Genomic DNA, 16362 nt, shown 5'->3' with positions numbered 1-16362 from the left:
CGTGGGTGGGTGGCGTTATCGTCATACATGTTAGCTTTGTTATTCGCAAACTAACTCTTCCACTAGACAGACGTCCCCAGCACAGGGGCTTCCCTAGGGCGGGGGTCCCGGGGCACTTGCAGTCACCCTTCATGTCTGCCACCTCCCTCCAGCCCCCATTCTCTAAGCATCAGAAACAGCTCATGGTCACTTCTTTATTTTTGATACAAATGTACATGACACGTCTTGACAGCCCACCCACCACCACACAGGTAGGGCCTGGCCCCCAGGGAAGAAGCGGGATGGGGAGAGAGCTGGTGGGTCCCACCGTCTGCCTCTCCAGCCTTCCCAGGCTGCAGCCAGGTTCCCAGGCCTCCAGAGGGTGGGACCACAGCAGGTGCAGGTAGTGATGGTGGGTGCTGGCCTTGCAGAGGTTACGGGGAGGGGACTCAGCTCCACAGCCACCAGCTGAGTCGGGGACCCCGGGGAGCCAGCCCCAGGCTCAGGTGCTCAGTCCTCCACCCTAGCCAGCACACATTCCCCCTCCACGCAGGAGCAGGAGGAGATGGAGGGAAGTGGTTTTTGATTTAAGTTCATAGAGAAGGGGCGAGAGTGGGGAGGGATCAGGGAGGCAGCGGGCAGGACCAAAATTGGCTACCCGGACAGTCCCTGGCTCCAGGTGGGGAAGGGAAGCTGATCCCCATGCTGGTCCCACTGCTCTGGTCCCCTCACCCCTCAAAACTCCAGATGGACCAGGCCTCCGGAACGGCACTGCCGCCCACACACTCAACACGCAGGCACGCGGGGGCACTCAGTTACCACAAAGTTAAAATTAAGGGGTGGGGAAGAAGAAAGAAGAAAGAAAAAAAAAACAGACTTTCCAGTGTTTGTTTGCTGCTGGGGACCCCAGCACACAGGTTGGGGCCTGTGCCCTAGGCAGGGGCCATATGGCATTAAAGGGAGAGCAGCAAGGGGCTGGTGGCTACAGGGCAGGGACATCCATGGAGACTATGTACAAAGGAGGGAATGCCCCCGCTCAGCCCCCAGTAGGGCTGAACTGGCTCATGGGGGTGGGGCGCATGTACGGAGAGCTGCCCCACTTGGAGTGTCCCCACCTGCCCCTTTGCTGAGGGTGCCCTAGAAGGCGAGGGGCTGGGAGTGATGCCTTGCAGGCCCCTGCTCACTAGGAGGGGGGAGATGCTATATACAGAGGGGAGGTGCATGGAATGTGGGGGACAGAAGCTCCTGCCCCCCCACCTCCCCATCCTTAGGGGCTCGACAGGGGTGGGCACCAGGGCACCTGGCTGCCAGGGAGTGTGGCAGCACTAAGGGCACTTGTGCCAGTGGCTCTGTTGGGGTGGGGATTAATGTCTGGAGTGGCCCAGCTCCTATGGCCAGTGAGGTCCTAGGGTGCAGGTGAGGGTGTGGGGAGAGAGGTCACTGCTTCTTCTCTCGGGTGGTGATGGTGACCAGCTGCTTGGCAGCCTTGGCGATGTCATAGGCGCACTGGATCACCTGCTGAGTCAGCAGCTGGAAGTCCACTGGGGCGCCGGGCTCTGGGGGCACTGTCTTCCGGCACTCACTCTGCAGCCGGTAGGCGCTGGCGTTGAGCAGCCGCAGTGAGCTCCGCACTGGCTCCAGGGCTGGCCTCTGGAGGGGGCAGGAGTGAGGCCGGACCTTGGACTTTAAGCCGCCAGCTGAGATCAGGGCCCAGTTTGTCTGTGTCTCCACCCAGGTAGCGATCAGATGGGATTCTCCACGCCTGCCCTAGCTCGAGGCCCTCCCACTCCTGGTCCTCTCTTTGGCCCCTGTACCTTTGGGAAGAGGGAGGCCATCTCGGTCACAGCCAAATGGATCTTCTCTGAGCAGGGCACAAAGCTGCGGGGAGAAGGGAGGCTATAAAGCAGGGGGCTCTCAAGGGAGGTTCCCAGGGACAGCAGAACCCAGGGCCCCTCATGCTCTCTGCAACACCCTAGAAGCCAACAGGAACTGCATCCCCCTCACCTCCCCCTCCACTCAGTACCTGTCATGCTTGAACTCCTGGGCTGCCCGCAACAGTTCCTGAATGTTCTTGGTGACCTGCTCTGTCTTCAAGATGACATCCTCTGTGCTGGGAAGCCCAGGATCTAGGTCTCCATCCAGGCTTTCCAGCTCTGGGTGGAAGTCTTCCTCTTTGCCCAGCTCTAGAAACCTCTTCCCTTCCAGCCTGAGGCCCAGGTCCAGAAAACAGAGACAAAGATACATATAGAGAAAGACACGTTCCAGCCTCGGAGCCGCCCGCCTTGGTCCTCACACACTGGGGCCCCTCTCAACCTCCCCGCCTCGGCATGTGAGCAGGCTGGACTGGAGACCCAGGGAGCCTCACCCCAGCAGTGGGTCCCCACTTTGCGTGTTCTCATAGTCACTGTCGGCTCCGCTGCCGTGGCGGGAAAGCTTGCTCTGGAGGGTGGAGGGAAGGGGCTGTGAGCGCCGTGTTCCTGGACCCACACTGCCCCTAGCCCACACGGCCCCCAGCCACCCTGTGGGCACTGGGCATGGAAACAATACCGTGTGGCGGCTTCCCTCCTGGGAGCAGGACAGCAGCGGGGAGGAGGGAGTGAAGGGCACGGCTGAGGCAGACACCCCTTTCCGGATCTGAAACCCAGGGCAGCGCTGAATGGAGTCAGTGTGCCCCACTGCCCCCTGCTCACCAGCAGTGCGGCAGGGACCAGGTCAGTCTAATCATCTTAAGCCCCACATTCAGCACAGAGCCCAGAACCCCCTGGGGCTCAGAACCTACTGGCTAAGATGGACACGCCTTCCCCAGGCTTACCCGGTAAAGGCCAGCAGGGACGTGCACTGAATAGATGGCGTCGTCCTCTAGCTCCTGGGGATGTTAGCACAGCGAGCGTCATGGTGGACCCTGCGGCAGCCCCACCCATCTCCCCACACCTTGAGACCCATAGGTGACTCACAGTGCTGTGGAAAGGCTGCAGCCGCGTAGTGAGCTCGTCCCCAGGGGGGCCCCCAAAGGGCTTCAGGGCAGAGCCAGGTTCATACATGGAAAAGGCCTGGCGGTCCCTGCGGTGTGTGCTCCCGCCTGGCGCCATGGGTGTGTGTTCCGCCCGTTCACTGGGGAGTGGAGGTGTGGGCACCGGCCCTGGAGGCTGCCGGAGCTGCAGGTTCTCCGCCTGCAGCTTGTGGATCTGTGGGTGCAAAGTGCTGTCAACCCCCTGGAGTCCTGGGGCTCCCCCTCCCACTGAGGGTGCACCCTCACCTCTCGCTGCAGCCTCCGGAGCTCGTCGCTCAGGCTACTGTTGACCTTCATGAGCTGCTGCACCTTTGCCTCTGATGTAGCCAGGGCCTTCTTCAGCTCCAGGTACTCCTGCAGCGTCACAGCCCCGTCAGACAAGTCCGAGGAGTCCATGCTCTGCAGAGAGAGACCTAAGCCGGTCAGCACCTGGGGGCAGGGAGGCCAACACCCGCAGGGGGCAGTTATTGAGGCTAGGAGCAGCCCACCTGTCCCTCAGGCCCCTGGGCTACAAGAGGACAGAGCTGGGCCTCGGCGAAGGCCTGGGTCAGGGCACAGGGGAGTGGGAAGGAAGGTGGGACTCAGACCCGGGCACGGTTGCTCCGAGTGGCGCCGGTGCTGCGCAGGGGCTCCTGGTCTGTGTCCTCGTCAGAGGCCACGCTGTCGTAGTCGTGTTGGTCGTCGAGGTCACTCTGGCTCCGCAGAGACAGCTCGAGGTTGTCTGAGGACACAGGACTGTCACTCAGGCCACACTCCACCACACAACCCATCTCTCAGGTCACCACTGGCAGGGAGAGCCATGCAGGAAAGACCCCTGGAGCCCCGCCCGCTTCCCACACCCTCCCACACAACCCTCCCACCTGTGGGGCTGCTCAGGCTCTTGCCCTGCTGTCTCCGCTTGGCCTCACTGAGAATGTCGATGATCAAGGTGGCAAACTCTCGGGCATTAAAGCGGGCCAGCTTTTGTCGCCCCTGCAAGGCAGAAAGGGCCAGGCTGGCTTCAGGGGACCCCTTATGACTGACACAGGGCGGCAGGGACCAAGTAGCAAGGCATGGCCCTGCCATTTAATTTAACCCCAGCTAAAGCGTCCCAGCCTAGCTTCACCTGGCTAGTCAGCAGCTGAGGCCACCCGCGGCAGGGTATGATAGAGTAGGGTGCCTGAGCAGAGGCCGGAACACCCACCGGAGCTGCTCCCCAAGTGCTCAAAACAACAGCCTCCTGACCTTCCCAAATCCCAGTGCCGCCTGTGCCCTGAGGGAGGCCCTGGCAAATGCTGGAGAGCTGGCTCAGGCCCCAGCCCACTGCTGGATGAGAAGGGACCGCGGGGAAGAAGTAGACCACCCCAGGCCCCCAATCCAGCCCCCTCACCTGATTCCGCGTGGCTGAGTATTCCGGGTTAACAGGCAGGAAGGGCACGGCACTGCGCTCTGTCACCAGAGTGCTGTGGTTTTGGGTAGCCAGCCACACTGTAGGGGACGGACAGGAGCAGATCAGCCACGGTGGCCAGGCCCCCAAGGTGGGGGTGGGGAAGCACTGAGCCCAGCCTTCCTATCTGCCCCCACGCCTACTGAGCACTGGTGTTCAGAACAGGGGTGGTCTTTGGGCACGCAGAGCTAGGCCGGGCCAGGGCAAGGCTGGGCGCGGCCGGCTGGGGACAGACAAATGGAACAAGGCCCGTCCCACTCATCCAGACCCAGAGTTTGGGCTGGAATCCGGCTGTGGCCAGGAAGGAGTGATGCAGGGGGGTGGAGCGGTACCAGGGAGACAGCCAAAGTGGGAGGCTGCCAGAGCAAGAGGAGCCCCAGTCTGAGGCTGGGGGAGGAGCACGCTAGCCGCCTCCCCCTCAGCACTCTACCCAGCCTGGGACGCTGCCCAGGCAGGCTCACAGCCAGCAGGGGCTCATCTGCAGGCCTCTGAGCAGCCCCAACCCCAGGCACCCCTTCTTAGCCCAGTAAAGGACCAGAGACCCATGCCTGGGCCGCTCGGGTCCTCCACGCCAGACACTCCTGCTCCCTGACTCACCTGCATCATTTTCTCTTCGATCCACCTCGTCATACACGTCCATGGCGAGTTCCTCAAAAAGCCGGTTGCTGAGCTGGAGGAAGAGAGGGGCCCAGATGTTGTCAGATGCATCGGCTCCCAGTGCCAAGGCCAGCTCCCCAGCATGTTGTGAGCCTTGGGGAACCGGTGGCCTTCCTTGTGCTGCCCAGCCCCTACAGTCTCAGAATGGGAAAGTGGGAAGGGATCATGTTCCAAACTCCAAGGTGCGAGAGAAGGGACCAGTCCATCCCCTTGTAGGGAGGTCAGGGAGAGGGGACTGCTGAGGCCAGTGAGGGGACAGGTCAAAGACTTGGAAAAGGTCATCAAGTCAGAGGCAGGGGAAGCAAGAGCAGAGGGTGGGGGATCAGAGAGGGGCCAGCTCCAAGTGTCAGGGCACTGTTGGAGCAGACTTACCGCCTGCAGCTTCTTCTTAGCAGCTTTGGCCAATTCGGATAAGTCAAGGCTGAGGGCAGAGGGAGATGGGAATTGGGAGGAGAGGAGAGACCTGAGAGGTGGCCAGGCCCATGCCAGCAACCTCCCCAACATGCAGGGATCCCAGGGAGATGGCACCCCAGATGCTGCACACCAAATGCCTCCCCGCCCTTACCCCACCTTCAGGCCTGCTGCCCCGGCAGGCACCATATACCTCTGAGACATGCACTTTTGCCGAGATCTAAGTCCAGAGGAAGGCAGCAGAGGGAAGAACAGGACAGAGGCGGCAGTTACCCAGGAGCAGGGCAGCACACGCCTTTTCACATCAGGCCCAGACCCATCTCCACGCACACCCGGCCCAGAAGGGACAAAGCTGAATTCATCTCACCGCGTCCCCCACCCCTCCTCCTCTGGCTTGCTCTTCCTCAGTGACCTGTTCGTCCAGCACCAGTGTCAGCCACCTGGCAGTCACCTGAAGCCTCCCTCACCCTCCAGTCCTAGTGAAGCTCCCCAGGTTCCTCAATCACCTGTTGCCTGGGCTTTGTAAGTTTCTTAATCTCCCTCCTTCTAGTCTTGTCCCTACAATCCTGTTCCACCCAGCAGCCAGGGTGATTTTTTGGATACACCTGGCTGCACTACCCCTTGCCTTAAAGCACTGCAGTGATAACAGGTGCATATGGCACACTCCAACCATACTTCGTAAGAATACCCTAGGGCCGGGCGCAGTGGCTCACACCTGTAATCCTAGCACTTTGGGAGGCCAAGGTGGGAGGTTCGCTTGAGGCCAGGAGGTGGAGACCAGCCTGGGCAACACAGAGATACAAAAGCAATTTAAAAATTAGCTGAGCATGGTGGCATGTGCCTGTAGTCCCAGCTACTCAAGAGGCTATGGTAGGAGGATTGTTTGAGGCTGTGGTAAGCTATGATCAAGCCACCGCACTCCAGCCTGGGCAACAGAGTGAGACCCCAACTCTTAAAAAAAAAAAAAAAGGCTAAACATTTTGCATACATTCTTATCTAATCCTCTCCTCCCTGAAAAATAGATGCTGTCATCTCCATTTCCAGGAGAGGTAACCAAGGCTCAGAGAGGTCAAGCAGCCTGCAAGTCATACAGCCAGTAAGCAGCAGAGATGACTTCACACTTCTGTGCCTGGAACTCTCCGCTCTCGGGATGGTCACTGCTCCTGCTGATGCTCTCGGGGCTGCTCATTCTCCAGCTCGTCTCTATCCCAGTCTTGCTTGTAGGGTTCCCTGCCTCCCATGCTGTGCTCCAGCCCGGGGGCTGCCTCCATTCCCATGCAGCATTTCTACCCTCCATGCCTCTGCCTCTCTTGCTGCACTCCCCCATGAGGACTAGAATCACCTGCCTAGGCTGCCTCCCCAGCTAGACTGTGAGCTCCTTAAGGGCAGGGATTGTGTCTCAGGTGCCTCTGTGCTCCCAGTGTCAAGAGCAGTAGCTGGCTCCGGGAAGGTGCTCAGTTAATGTGCTGTTGAATGGAGCCCATATGTGGGTGTATTTACTATACACATGCACGCATGCACACACAGCCCAGGTAGAATCAGACCATAGAAGTAGGAGCCTTGGGGTCTGGAAGAGGTCTGGGTTTAGGATCTGAGTCGCCCAGGCCTGGTTATGCCCATCTGCCCACACAGGCCCTTGGGGAGGAGAGCACCTCCTCTCTCCAGATCCAGGCCAGCAGGCACAGCCTGGCATGAGGACGTGGCCATCAGAGGTGGCCACCAGGTGGCACCAGCATCCATCTTATGTGCTGGGTGAGTGGCAGGGGGTGTCCCACACTGCCTCTCAGACAGAAGCAGAAACACCTCATCCAACCAGCCTCAGGGCACCTACCTAATTCTGAGCACGCTACAGGCCTAGCCAGCAGTCACAAAGTTAGTCACATCCCTGAAGCCCACCCATCTTTTCAGCGAAGAGCAGAGGCTTCTCTAAAGACAGTGGGGTCGGTGGGACAGAACCCAGTGGCCCACCCTCCCAGCCGGAGGTAGCTTGGTAGCTTCTTTTTTTCTTTTTTTTTTTTTTTTTGAGACGGAATTTGGAGTTTTGCTCTTGTTGCTCAGGCTGGAGTGCAATGGCGTGATCTCGGCTCACCGCAACCTCTGCCTCCTGTGTTCAAGCGATTCTCCTGTCTCAGCCTCCCGAGTAGCTGAGATACAGGCATGCGCCACCATGCCTGGCTAATTTTGTATTTTTGGTAGAGACGGGGTTTCTCCATGTTGGCCAGGCTAGTCTCGAACTCCCGACCTCAGGTGATCCGCCCGCCTCGGCCTCCCAAAGTGCTGGGATTATAGGCGTGAGCCACCGCGCCCGGCCCACAGGTAGCTTCTCACACCCAAGCCCTCCATGTACTTGACAGTCACGGGGCTCAGGCTATGCGGGCCACATACGGAGCTGACATTTTTTACCTGCCTTGGGGCCCAGCATTAGGGACTGAGGACTAAGCTGTGCCTCTAGTCTCTGCGGGGAGGGAGCAGGGTCCTAGGCCTCTGAAACCTGGGCTGGGAGCTCTGGGGGTCAGCCACCCACATGGCATCCAACAGCCTCTGGAAAGGGGCATCAGGTGGGCACTCACCTGTCAGCCATCTGTGGGATGATGTAATGCCCATTCTTGTGATCTGAACAAAAATAAAAATGCCAAGTCACTCACTAGTGCTGGGTGGCCTCAGCAGCTGGGAGCCCACCTCACTGCCATGAGCAGGGCTGGCACCCAGAAGTGTCAGGGGAAAGTGGGGAGGGCAGGCCACCCCCAAGAATGCTGGGAGCTCGCGGGAAGATGCAGGATGCCCACCCCCACTCCCTAGCCCCAGCGATGCTATGGCCCAGAGCCTGCAGCGATTTCACAGGAGCCGGTTGCCTAGCAACATTGCTCCCCAGCCGCTCTGTCACCATGGCACCTGCTGCCGGGTGTGTCCAGGTCCCACCTGCCCAGCCCCAGCCAGGCCTGCCACAGCCAGGCACCCCCCAAGCTCTGCTCACCCGGCTTGCGTCCACAGAGGTAGAAGGCCAGCCGGTCAGTGAGCTCATATTGGCACTCAACCAGCCTTTCCGCCAGCTCATGGTGCCCCGCCTGCCTGTGAGGAGGAGGTATGGCTCAGACCTGCAGCAGCTGCCCTCACCCACACCCCCACCCACCCACACTGCACCCTTCAGCCGACCCTCACCTGGCATAGTCAATGGGTGTGCGGCCATTAACATCAGGGGAGCCAGGGTCAGCCCCATACACTACAAGCAGCTCGGCCTGCAGTGTCTGCCCTGCCTTGGCAGCCACGTGCAGAGGTGTGGTGCCTTTCTCTGGGTGGAAGAAGTTGGCCTGGGCACCCAGGGAGAGCAGGCGCAGACATGTCTCCAGGTTGCCTGTCCGCACGCTCGAGTGTAGTTGCTAAGAGGAGCAGAGTGTGCAGTGAATACGCATGTGCGTGAGGCGCACCTCCCCACCCACAAGCTGCACCCTGGCTGCCCCTGGGACATCTAGCAGCTCCAAGGAGGCCTGCCCAAACCAGGCTATGTCGGGAGGACAGAGGCTTCCCGCTAGGGGTTAATGCCAATTAATAAACGCTGCCGTCAGTCACCATCTACCACGTGTGCTGTGTGCCCTGCTTAGATACTATTTATGAAGTAGATGCTGTTATTTCTTTCCCATTTTACAGATGAGTAAACTGAGGCTATGAGTGGCTAAGCAACTACCCCCAGGTTTTCCCAGCTTCTGAGTGGCAGCTGTGGGCTTCTAGCCTTGTGTGTCTACTTGGTTGCTGGGGAGCCTCAGCCACACACGGCCTGACCTAACAATCTGCTCTCTCCATCCTGTCTACTGTTACCCCCTGACCTGGCTGCCTTTGGGGCCCAGGGCTCAGTGGGGACAAAGGAGAGGCCTTCAGAGAGTCGTGGATGGGAAGAAGAGGAGGGGGCCACCCATCTGTTGTAGGGCCCCTCAAACCTTGCTGAGGTCTTTGGCGGTGACCCCATCATCGTCCCGGCAGGGAAGCTTGTGCACAAATGCCAGCATCTGGTACTTGGCCCTGATGAACTCTGACTTGATGGGGCTGCATGGGGCACACAGGAGGAATGGGGAGCACGGTGGGAGAGGGTGGTCACCTTGCCACCTCCCAGGGCCCTGTCCCGGACTGCGCAGTCTCTGCCCACCACCCCTCCAGCCCCACTCACTGGACTTTGTCTTGGGGGTTGGCTTTACGCCGGCCGCTCTGCACTTGTGCGGGGTCCAGCAGGGAGTGCTCCCAGATGGAGTTGGCCCCGTTGCTGGCAAGCGTGTGCACCATCTGCAGGGAAGAGATGCCAAGTGAGAGAGTGCCCACTGCGTGCTAAGCAATGGGGGAAACACCTCCTGAGCGCCTGCTGTGGCTGGCGTAGCTGGAAACAGTACCAAGGGGGCCTACTGTGTGCCCGCACCACCACACCTCCATCTAGTCCAGCTGCCCAAAGACACAGATCCCATGAGTGTGCCAAGGCTCAGAGAGGTGAAGCAACTTGCTCAATGCTACATGACCACGTTGATAAGTGGCAGAGCAGGGGTGTGAGCTACTCTTCTGCATGAAGTGAGTAGATGGGAGGAAAGGGTCAGGATTAGGCTCTGCCCCAGGGGGGTGCTGCCCCTTGGAAGCTGCAGATTCCAGATGGGGGTGTATGTGGGTGAGGGGGAAATGCCCTCATGCTCAGCACACTCTGCCTGAGGGGAAGGAAGAACCACCCGACTGAGCCCTGTACCTGCAGCAGCGTGGGAGGCCAGGCGCTGTGGCGAAGGTGCTTGACAATGGAGATGTGGCGTCCCAGGCTCCGGTGCACGCTGCAGCACTCGTCACACACCAGCACACCCCTGCTGATGGATGCCCAGCCAGGGTCTGCCAGGGTGAGGGCAAGGGTCAGCCGGAGCCAGATGATGGGCCAGACCTCCTGAGCACCTGCTCTGGCCCGTGCCAAGCCTAGTACTCTCCACATATTCACTCACTCAGTCCCCAACAGCTTAGGAGCTGGGACCATCACTACGGCCAGGTTAACAGTGAGGGATCTCCCCAAGAGCTCACAGCTGGGGGCTGACAGAGCCATGCCCTTTCCTACATCCTTACCCCCCTGGGACATGCAGTCCCCAGGGCCCATTCAGCAGGCACAGTTTCCTGCCCTGCAGCCACTGCTACCAGTCTCTCAGCCTTTTCCCAGGAAACGAGGTCTCTGCCCCAGCCCGTCCCGAAGGGAGGAAGGGATCCCCAAGGGGATGCAACCCAGATGCTGCTGCGTGCCAGATGCTGTTGAAACATGCCTGACAGATCACACCCGTCCACAGGTCCTGCCTCTGGCCTCCTGCCAGCAGGTGAGGTCCTTTCATGCTGGAGCCTCCTGCCATCATCACTGAGGGTATAAGCTGGAGCCCTCTTAAGGAGGATGGACAGAGCAAAGGAGCTGGGCTTGACTGGGCACCCACTAGGTACCAGCTGGGTACATTATGTATGATGCTGCTTGCAACTGTCAGGCAAGGTAGGACATGCTGCCTCTGTGATGAAGAAACAGTGGCTCAGAGAGGTTAAAGGGCTTATTCAAGGTTGCAAGGCTAATGAGTAGAATTGCCAGGATGTGGCACTTTGATGCCTGAGACCATGCCATGTCCACACTTGCTGCTGTCCCTCTGCCTCTATAGCCTGCTCTCCACTCTTTTGGGAAAAGTGAACTTTGGAAAGAAGAAGCAGGGCCAGTACTGGGTGGGAGTTCCGGGGTTCTTCTCAAGGGTGGAGGAGATGCCACCCATCCTAGGCCCCTTGGGAGACAGCTGCATACGACTCAGGCTGCGGAAAGGTCACGGGGGAGAAAGCAGCCATTGTGTGCCGCCTGAGAGTGGGGGCAGGGCGCCTCTCTCCCAGGACACTTTGCTCTGCCCAGCGGCCCCCACCCTGTCTCAGGAAACCCTGTCCTGGGGTGGGGGTGGGGGACTGGCTCTCTGCCTTGCCCTGTAGCGCTCAGGGTGTTCAGAAGTATCCCCATCAGGGGAGGGACAGGCTTAGGGGGATAAGAATCTCTCCCAACTAGAAGGCAATTCTCAGGCCTTTCCCCTCTAAGGACTTCCACCAAAGTTCCCAGGAAAATTGAGGAGACTCTGAGTCAGGGGCCCAGCCTGAGCTCTGCCCACAGCAAGTGACCCCCACTGAGGCATGAAAACAGGAAGTAAAGGAGAGAGGCCTGTCTTTGGGTTTAGGCTTTTTAAGGGACCCCCTCCCAATCAGGGCAACAGAGAGATGCCCAAGGTGACCGCCAACACCTTCCTGGGGGGCTGACTCCAGGGCTCAGGAGGAAGGGACCAGCCTTCTTCGCCAAGAGGGGGAGCCCTAGCATGCACTTCTGGGCTGGCTTTACCCAAATAGTGAGGCACCCCAGGTGTGGAGAGCTCCCTCTCCCCACTCCAAACACCACTGGGTCAGGGGGCTGCCAGCCAGCCACCTCCAGCAGCCCAGGCAGGAAGCCGGAAATGATGCAGCCCAAATTCCTCTTGGTGGGGTTTCCTGTAAGTGGGGAGCCGCCCAGGGCAGGATCATAAATGGGCGGACCTGAGGTCTGTGGTCCTACCGGAGAAGCCGGGCGTGGAAGGCTGACTATATATCCACGGCCAATGGCTCCAGAGCCCTAAGCCATGGGCAGACCAGATGTGGTGAGTGACCCTGGCTATGGCAATAACCAAGACCAGGATGCAGGAATGTGGTCCAAGGGTTTGCCTGGCACTTTCCCCCAGCCTGGGGGAGGGGTTCTCCCTCTCCTCCAGGTGACCTGAGAAGAATGGTAGGCAAAGGACACTGTCCTGGTCTGGGCAGCCGACATTGGTGTCAGCTCATTTCTGGATGACACAGATGGGACGCCCACCCTAACCATTCTGTCTCCTCCCTCTGTGCAAGTGCCCTTGGGACTACCCAGATTGTAGTTTAAGGTGAAGGGATCCTTGCGTCAAGAGGCTCCTTGGACCAAACCTGGGACGGAAAGGACAGGAACTATAAGGGAACTCGTCAGCCCTCCCCCTGCGCTTCTGGCTCCACCGGCAGGGTATGGGTCTGTATGTGTGGAGAGGTAGCAGGCGTGATCCTGGGATCACGTTAACCAGTGCCAACCCCATGGAGGCCTCTACTACGGTGAATTCCTGCCACCACCTGAAGCCATCAGTGGCCTCCAGGGCCAGTAGGTTTGCACATACAGGCTAGCCTCAGGCCTCCCTCCCCTGAGCTAAGGGCCAGATCTCCACTAGACTAAGGGAAAAGCCCACATCATGAAGGCAGGCGAGAGTAGTCCTTGGGGTAGAGTCAGAATGGTGGTTACTTCTGGGGTGCACGGACTGGGAGGGGGTACTTGGAAGCCCCCTAAGGTGATGGAAATGTTCCATAACATGCTTGTCTAACCTGCAGTCCATATGTGGCCCAGGCAGCTTTGAATGTGGCCCAACACAAATTCAAAAACTTTCTTAAAACATTGAGACTTTTTTGTGACTTTATTTTTTATTTTTTTTTTGCTTGTTTTATTTAGCTCACCAGCTATCATTAGTGTTAGCGTATTTTAGGTGTGGCCCAAGAAAATTCTTCTTCCAATGTGGCCCAGGGAAGCAAAAAGATTGGATACCCTTATTCTATAACATGATCAGAGCGGTAGTTACACGGGTATACACACATGTAAAAGCCCATCAGGATGAACACTCAGGTGCAGGCATTGACACACACAAATTCTACCTCCATAAGGGAGGAAGAGGAGCCCAACATTTGTCCCACTCTGCAATCTACACTATGAAGAGACAAATCAGCCTGTAGCTTGTCCCGTAACATGTTCCTGGCCTTGCTCACCAGAGATACCTACAGGACAGGCATCTCGAGGCTTTCACTCTCACCCCCAGGGTTGCCAAAGTGGAAAAGGCTGAGATAGAAGCCCATGGGGTGAGGAGAGGCCCTTGACTGAGATTCTGTGGCAAGGTGGGCCAAGGCTAAGGAAAGGGGAAAATGCACATTCTCCAGGGCTCCCTGCCCTCTTCCTCTCTTGGACTCCCCAGGCAGGCAGGAACACACACGGTGCCTGACGAGGTGGCACAAGCTGCCAGAGCAGCCATGCCATGTCCAGCTGCCTAGCAACACACTCACACTTGTCCTGTGTGCCCATGCCCGGGAGCAGAGGGAGGATGGCGCTCTCTGGGGACAGGCTGCATCTCACCTCTGACCTCCATGACCCCCCAAATTAACCAAGCACAAAAAGTCCCTGGCCCCACTCCTGTGGTTGGGACTGCAGGGCTCCTATCGTAATAAAAGAAGCCTGTGACCCTGGGGTGGAGCGATACACCATGGGGCTGGCACTGGATCTGGACTCCGGACTGCTGGGTACCCTCATGCCTCTCTGCCTGAGATGCCACAGGACCCAGACCAAACATGCCGCTGCATGCCAGGGCCAGCATCCTAGGGTCCAGGTGTGGGATAGTCCCAAGCAGCCAGCCAGGGTCCTGACAAGCAGCCAAACACTCAGGGAGTGCCTGCCATGTGCTGGACACCTCGCTGGGTGCTAGGTGGGCTGATGAGTAAGACTGTCCACATCCTCCCCACCCCACCATCCTCACCTTCTCACCACCTTCCTGACCTCTATTGTGAATCAGGGGAAAGGAGGCATCTGGGGCACAAATTCCTCTGACGGATGAGGACCTGGGAGTAGGAGCTGGGCAATCCAACACATCTGATGCCCACCATTCCTCCCTGAGCCCACTGGGCAGCCAGAGGCTGTGGTCGGACATTCAACGCAACATAGAAAGGACAACTGCCTTGCTGGTGCTGCCCTTCACCCCTCCACCCAAGAATCAGACCACAGATTCGGAGATGGCAGCCCCCCAGAAACCATTTCTACTCCAACTTCTTTGCCTCTGAATTGAGGAAGCTGAGGACCCCACAGTGAGGAAAGTCTTGTTGGGATTACAGAGTAAGCTGGGAACAAAGGCAACACTAAGCCCCAGACTCCCCCGATTGGGCGCCTGCTAAGACTCTCCTCCACATTCCATGCCATGCTTACCCCACGGAGTTGTGGAACAGTGGGGAGACATTTATAAGGCAAGGTGCATCCTCAGCCCTGCCATCCCCAGACCTGCCTGCAGCTCGGGGAACGGAGTCACAGTTTCTTAGGGGTATGGACCCTCAACCCCAGGGCCCTCTAAACCATGATAAGCCCCTAGGAGGCCTTGGTCATAACCACCTATGGAGTATTTTGTGCCCAAGCCCTGCTAAGTCATAGTTCCCAAATACTCTAGCTTGGCACCCCCAGAACCACCAGAGCATCTGTGAGGCTCAACCTGTGGGGTCCTGGGCCTGCTCAAGGGGTGGCTGAAAGTTATGGGCCCACAAACCAGCACCCCATACTCTCACTCTTAATCATGCCCACAGCCCCGCTAGAGTTCACGGACCTCCGAAGCCTGCCCAGGGGCCTACCAGGGAGATAGCTCCTTTGCTAAAGAAAGAATGGATGTGGGCTAGAGCTTCCTTCCCAGGCCAGCTGCAGAGCCCCGTCACTGGCTGTCCTCCCTCATCAGAAGGGAGCAGCCTCTTGGATCATTACCCCTGACTTCCTCAGCAGGCCTGGGGGGTTTCACTCCAGCCCAGTCCTAACTCTGTTAGGAAAAAGAAGGGAACCACCATGTAAATACAGCCAGGAGACAGGCCAGGAAGCCAGCAGGATACAGGGAATCTCGGCACGGCCTCCCACCCATTTCTGGCCAGACTGGGCTAGGGGACAGGGAGGGGCCCGCGCCCCGGACAGCTTGATGCCAAGCTCACTTTCCCAAGCAGGCCTTACCGGTGAACAGGAACAGCAGGGTCCAGCCGAGCTGTTCCCAGTCACCACCAGCAGGCCTGGGGATGCCTCCCGAGAAGACACCCGGGTCTAGACTGGCCCTGAACGCCAGGCCCGGCAAGGAGCGCTAGCCTTAGGAACCCGAGGCAGGGAGTCCTGGGAGTAGCCACCGCTCATCTGCTCCTGAGGAGACGGTATTCAGGCCCCACTGGCGCATCTGCCCGGCCCTCTGCTCCTTGCCCTCCACCACCCCGGCAGGCGTACCGACCACGCGAGCAGCAGGTGCAAGACGCGGGGGTGGCACTGAGATGACATAAAACCACACTCACCCCCACCTCCCAAGCCCTGACGGCCTCCGCCACGGCCCTCCTGCCACCCCAGGCTGGCGCTTCCGTCGGATACAGAGATGGAGGTGGAAGAGCAGCCAGCTGCCCGCCTCCCTCAGACCGAGGGGCGGGAGGCGGCGCCGGGAACGTCCTTCCTCGCTAGTCCACGGCCTCCAGGGAGCATGGGCAGCCCAGGCCGGCCCTCCCGCCAAGGGCGCAGCTCCGCAGTGGCCGAGGCGGGGGCCCAGCCTGGAGGCCGCAGCCCCCCGCCCCGCCCAGCCCTCCGGCCCCGCACAGCGCTCTTGCCAGGCCCCGGCGCCCGCCCGGCGGCGGCCTGGCTGTGCGGTCCCGCCCCCGGCCCCGCCGCGCTTACCCGGGGCGCTGCAGTCCGCACACACCTCCGCTCGCGGCCCCTTTCGGGACATCCTCAGCGGCGACGCGGCCGCAGCCCTCTGGGCCAGCGTGGGGGGCGCGGGCGGCGGGCCCGGGCGGCGGCGGCGGCGGCCCCTGCTGCCCGGCCCGGCTCCGGCGAGGCCCCGGCGAGGCTCCGCGCGCCCGGCCAACCGTCCGCCCCGGGGCTGGCCCGGAACCCGCCGTGCCCGCCTGCCCGCTCGCCCTCGGGCGCCCTCCGCCCCGCGCCGCCCCGCCGCCGCTCGCGGCTCCTCTCTCCGCCCCCTGCGCGGCTCCCAGCCGCTTCTGCAGGAAGCGGCGCAGGCCCTGCCCACAGGGGGAGGGGCCGCACCCCCGCCCCGCCGCGAGCTGC

At 59.9% G+C, this 16362-nt stretch overlaps 1 protein-coding gene across 3 annotated transcripts; it reads right to left on the bottom strand.

Moving 5' to 3' along the window:
* Positions 1-180: 180 nt before the first annotated feature.
* GIT1 (GIT ArfGAP 1) lies at positions 181-16297 on the bottom strand. Of its 3 annotated transcripts, none has more exons than XM_031010789.3 (21): positions 15973-16297; positions 10201-10334; positions 9643-9755; positions 9416-9521; positions 8643-8860; positions 8458-8552; positions 8054-8096; positions 5677-5703; positions 5445-5493; positions 5013-5085; positions 4359-4456; positions 3850-3961; positions 3577-3710; positions 3236-3388; positions 2934-3164; positions 2792-2845; positions 2527-2613; positions 2345-2418; positions 2003-2185; positions 1794-1857; positions 181-1629 (listed from the first exon to the last, which is right to left on the bottom strand). In XM_031010789.3, the coding sequence occupies exons 1-21, from the start codon at positions 16022-16024 to the stop codon at positions 1417-1419; spliced, it is 2313 nt and encodes a 770-aa protein (XP_030866649.1). In that variant the 5' UTR covers positions 16025-16297; the 3' UTR covers positions 181-1416. The 3 variants fall into 3 exon arrangements, with proteins under 3 accessions (XP_030866649.1, XP_055244572.1, XP_030866651.1); XM_055388597.2 differs by having other exon boundaries at positions 15998-16074; XM_031010791.3 differs by lacking the exon at positions 5677-5703.
* Between the last annotated feature and the right edge of the window lie 65 nt (positions 16298-16362).

This window comes from Gorilla gorilla, chromosome 4, assembly GCF_029281585.2.
Source record: "Gorilla gorilla gorilla isolate KB3781 chromosome 4, NHGRI_mGorGor1-v2.1_pri, whole genome shotgun sequence".
Classification (NCBI taxonomy): Eukaryota; Metazoa; Chordata; class Mammalia; order Primates; family Hominidae; genus Gorilla; species Gorilla gorilla.
Note: the sequence above shows the minus strand (reverse complement) of the source record. Positions and strands in the feature narration are given on the sequence as shown.

Coding starts and splice junctions, on each gene's coding strand:
- GIT1 (XM_031010789.3), bottom strand. CDS start 16,024: ATGTCCCGAAAGGGGCCGCGAGCGGAGGTGTGTGCGGACTGCAGCGCC. Junction 5,704..8,053: donor ATCCCACAGATGGCTGACAG/GTGAGTGCCCAC, acceptor CTCTGGACTTAG/ATCTCGGCAAAAGTGCATGT. Junction 3,165..3,235: donor TCCGGAGGCTGCAGCGAGAG/GTGAGGGTGCAC, acceptor TTGCACCCACAG/ATCCACAAGCTGCAGGCGGA.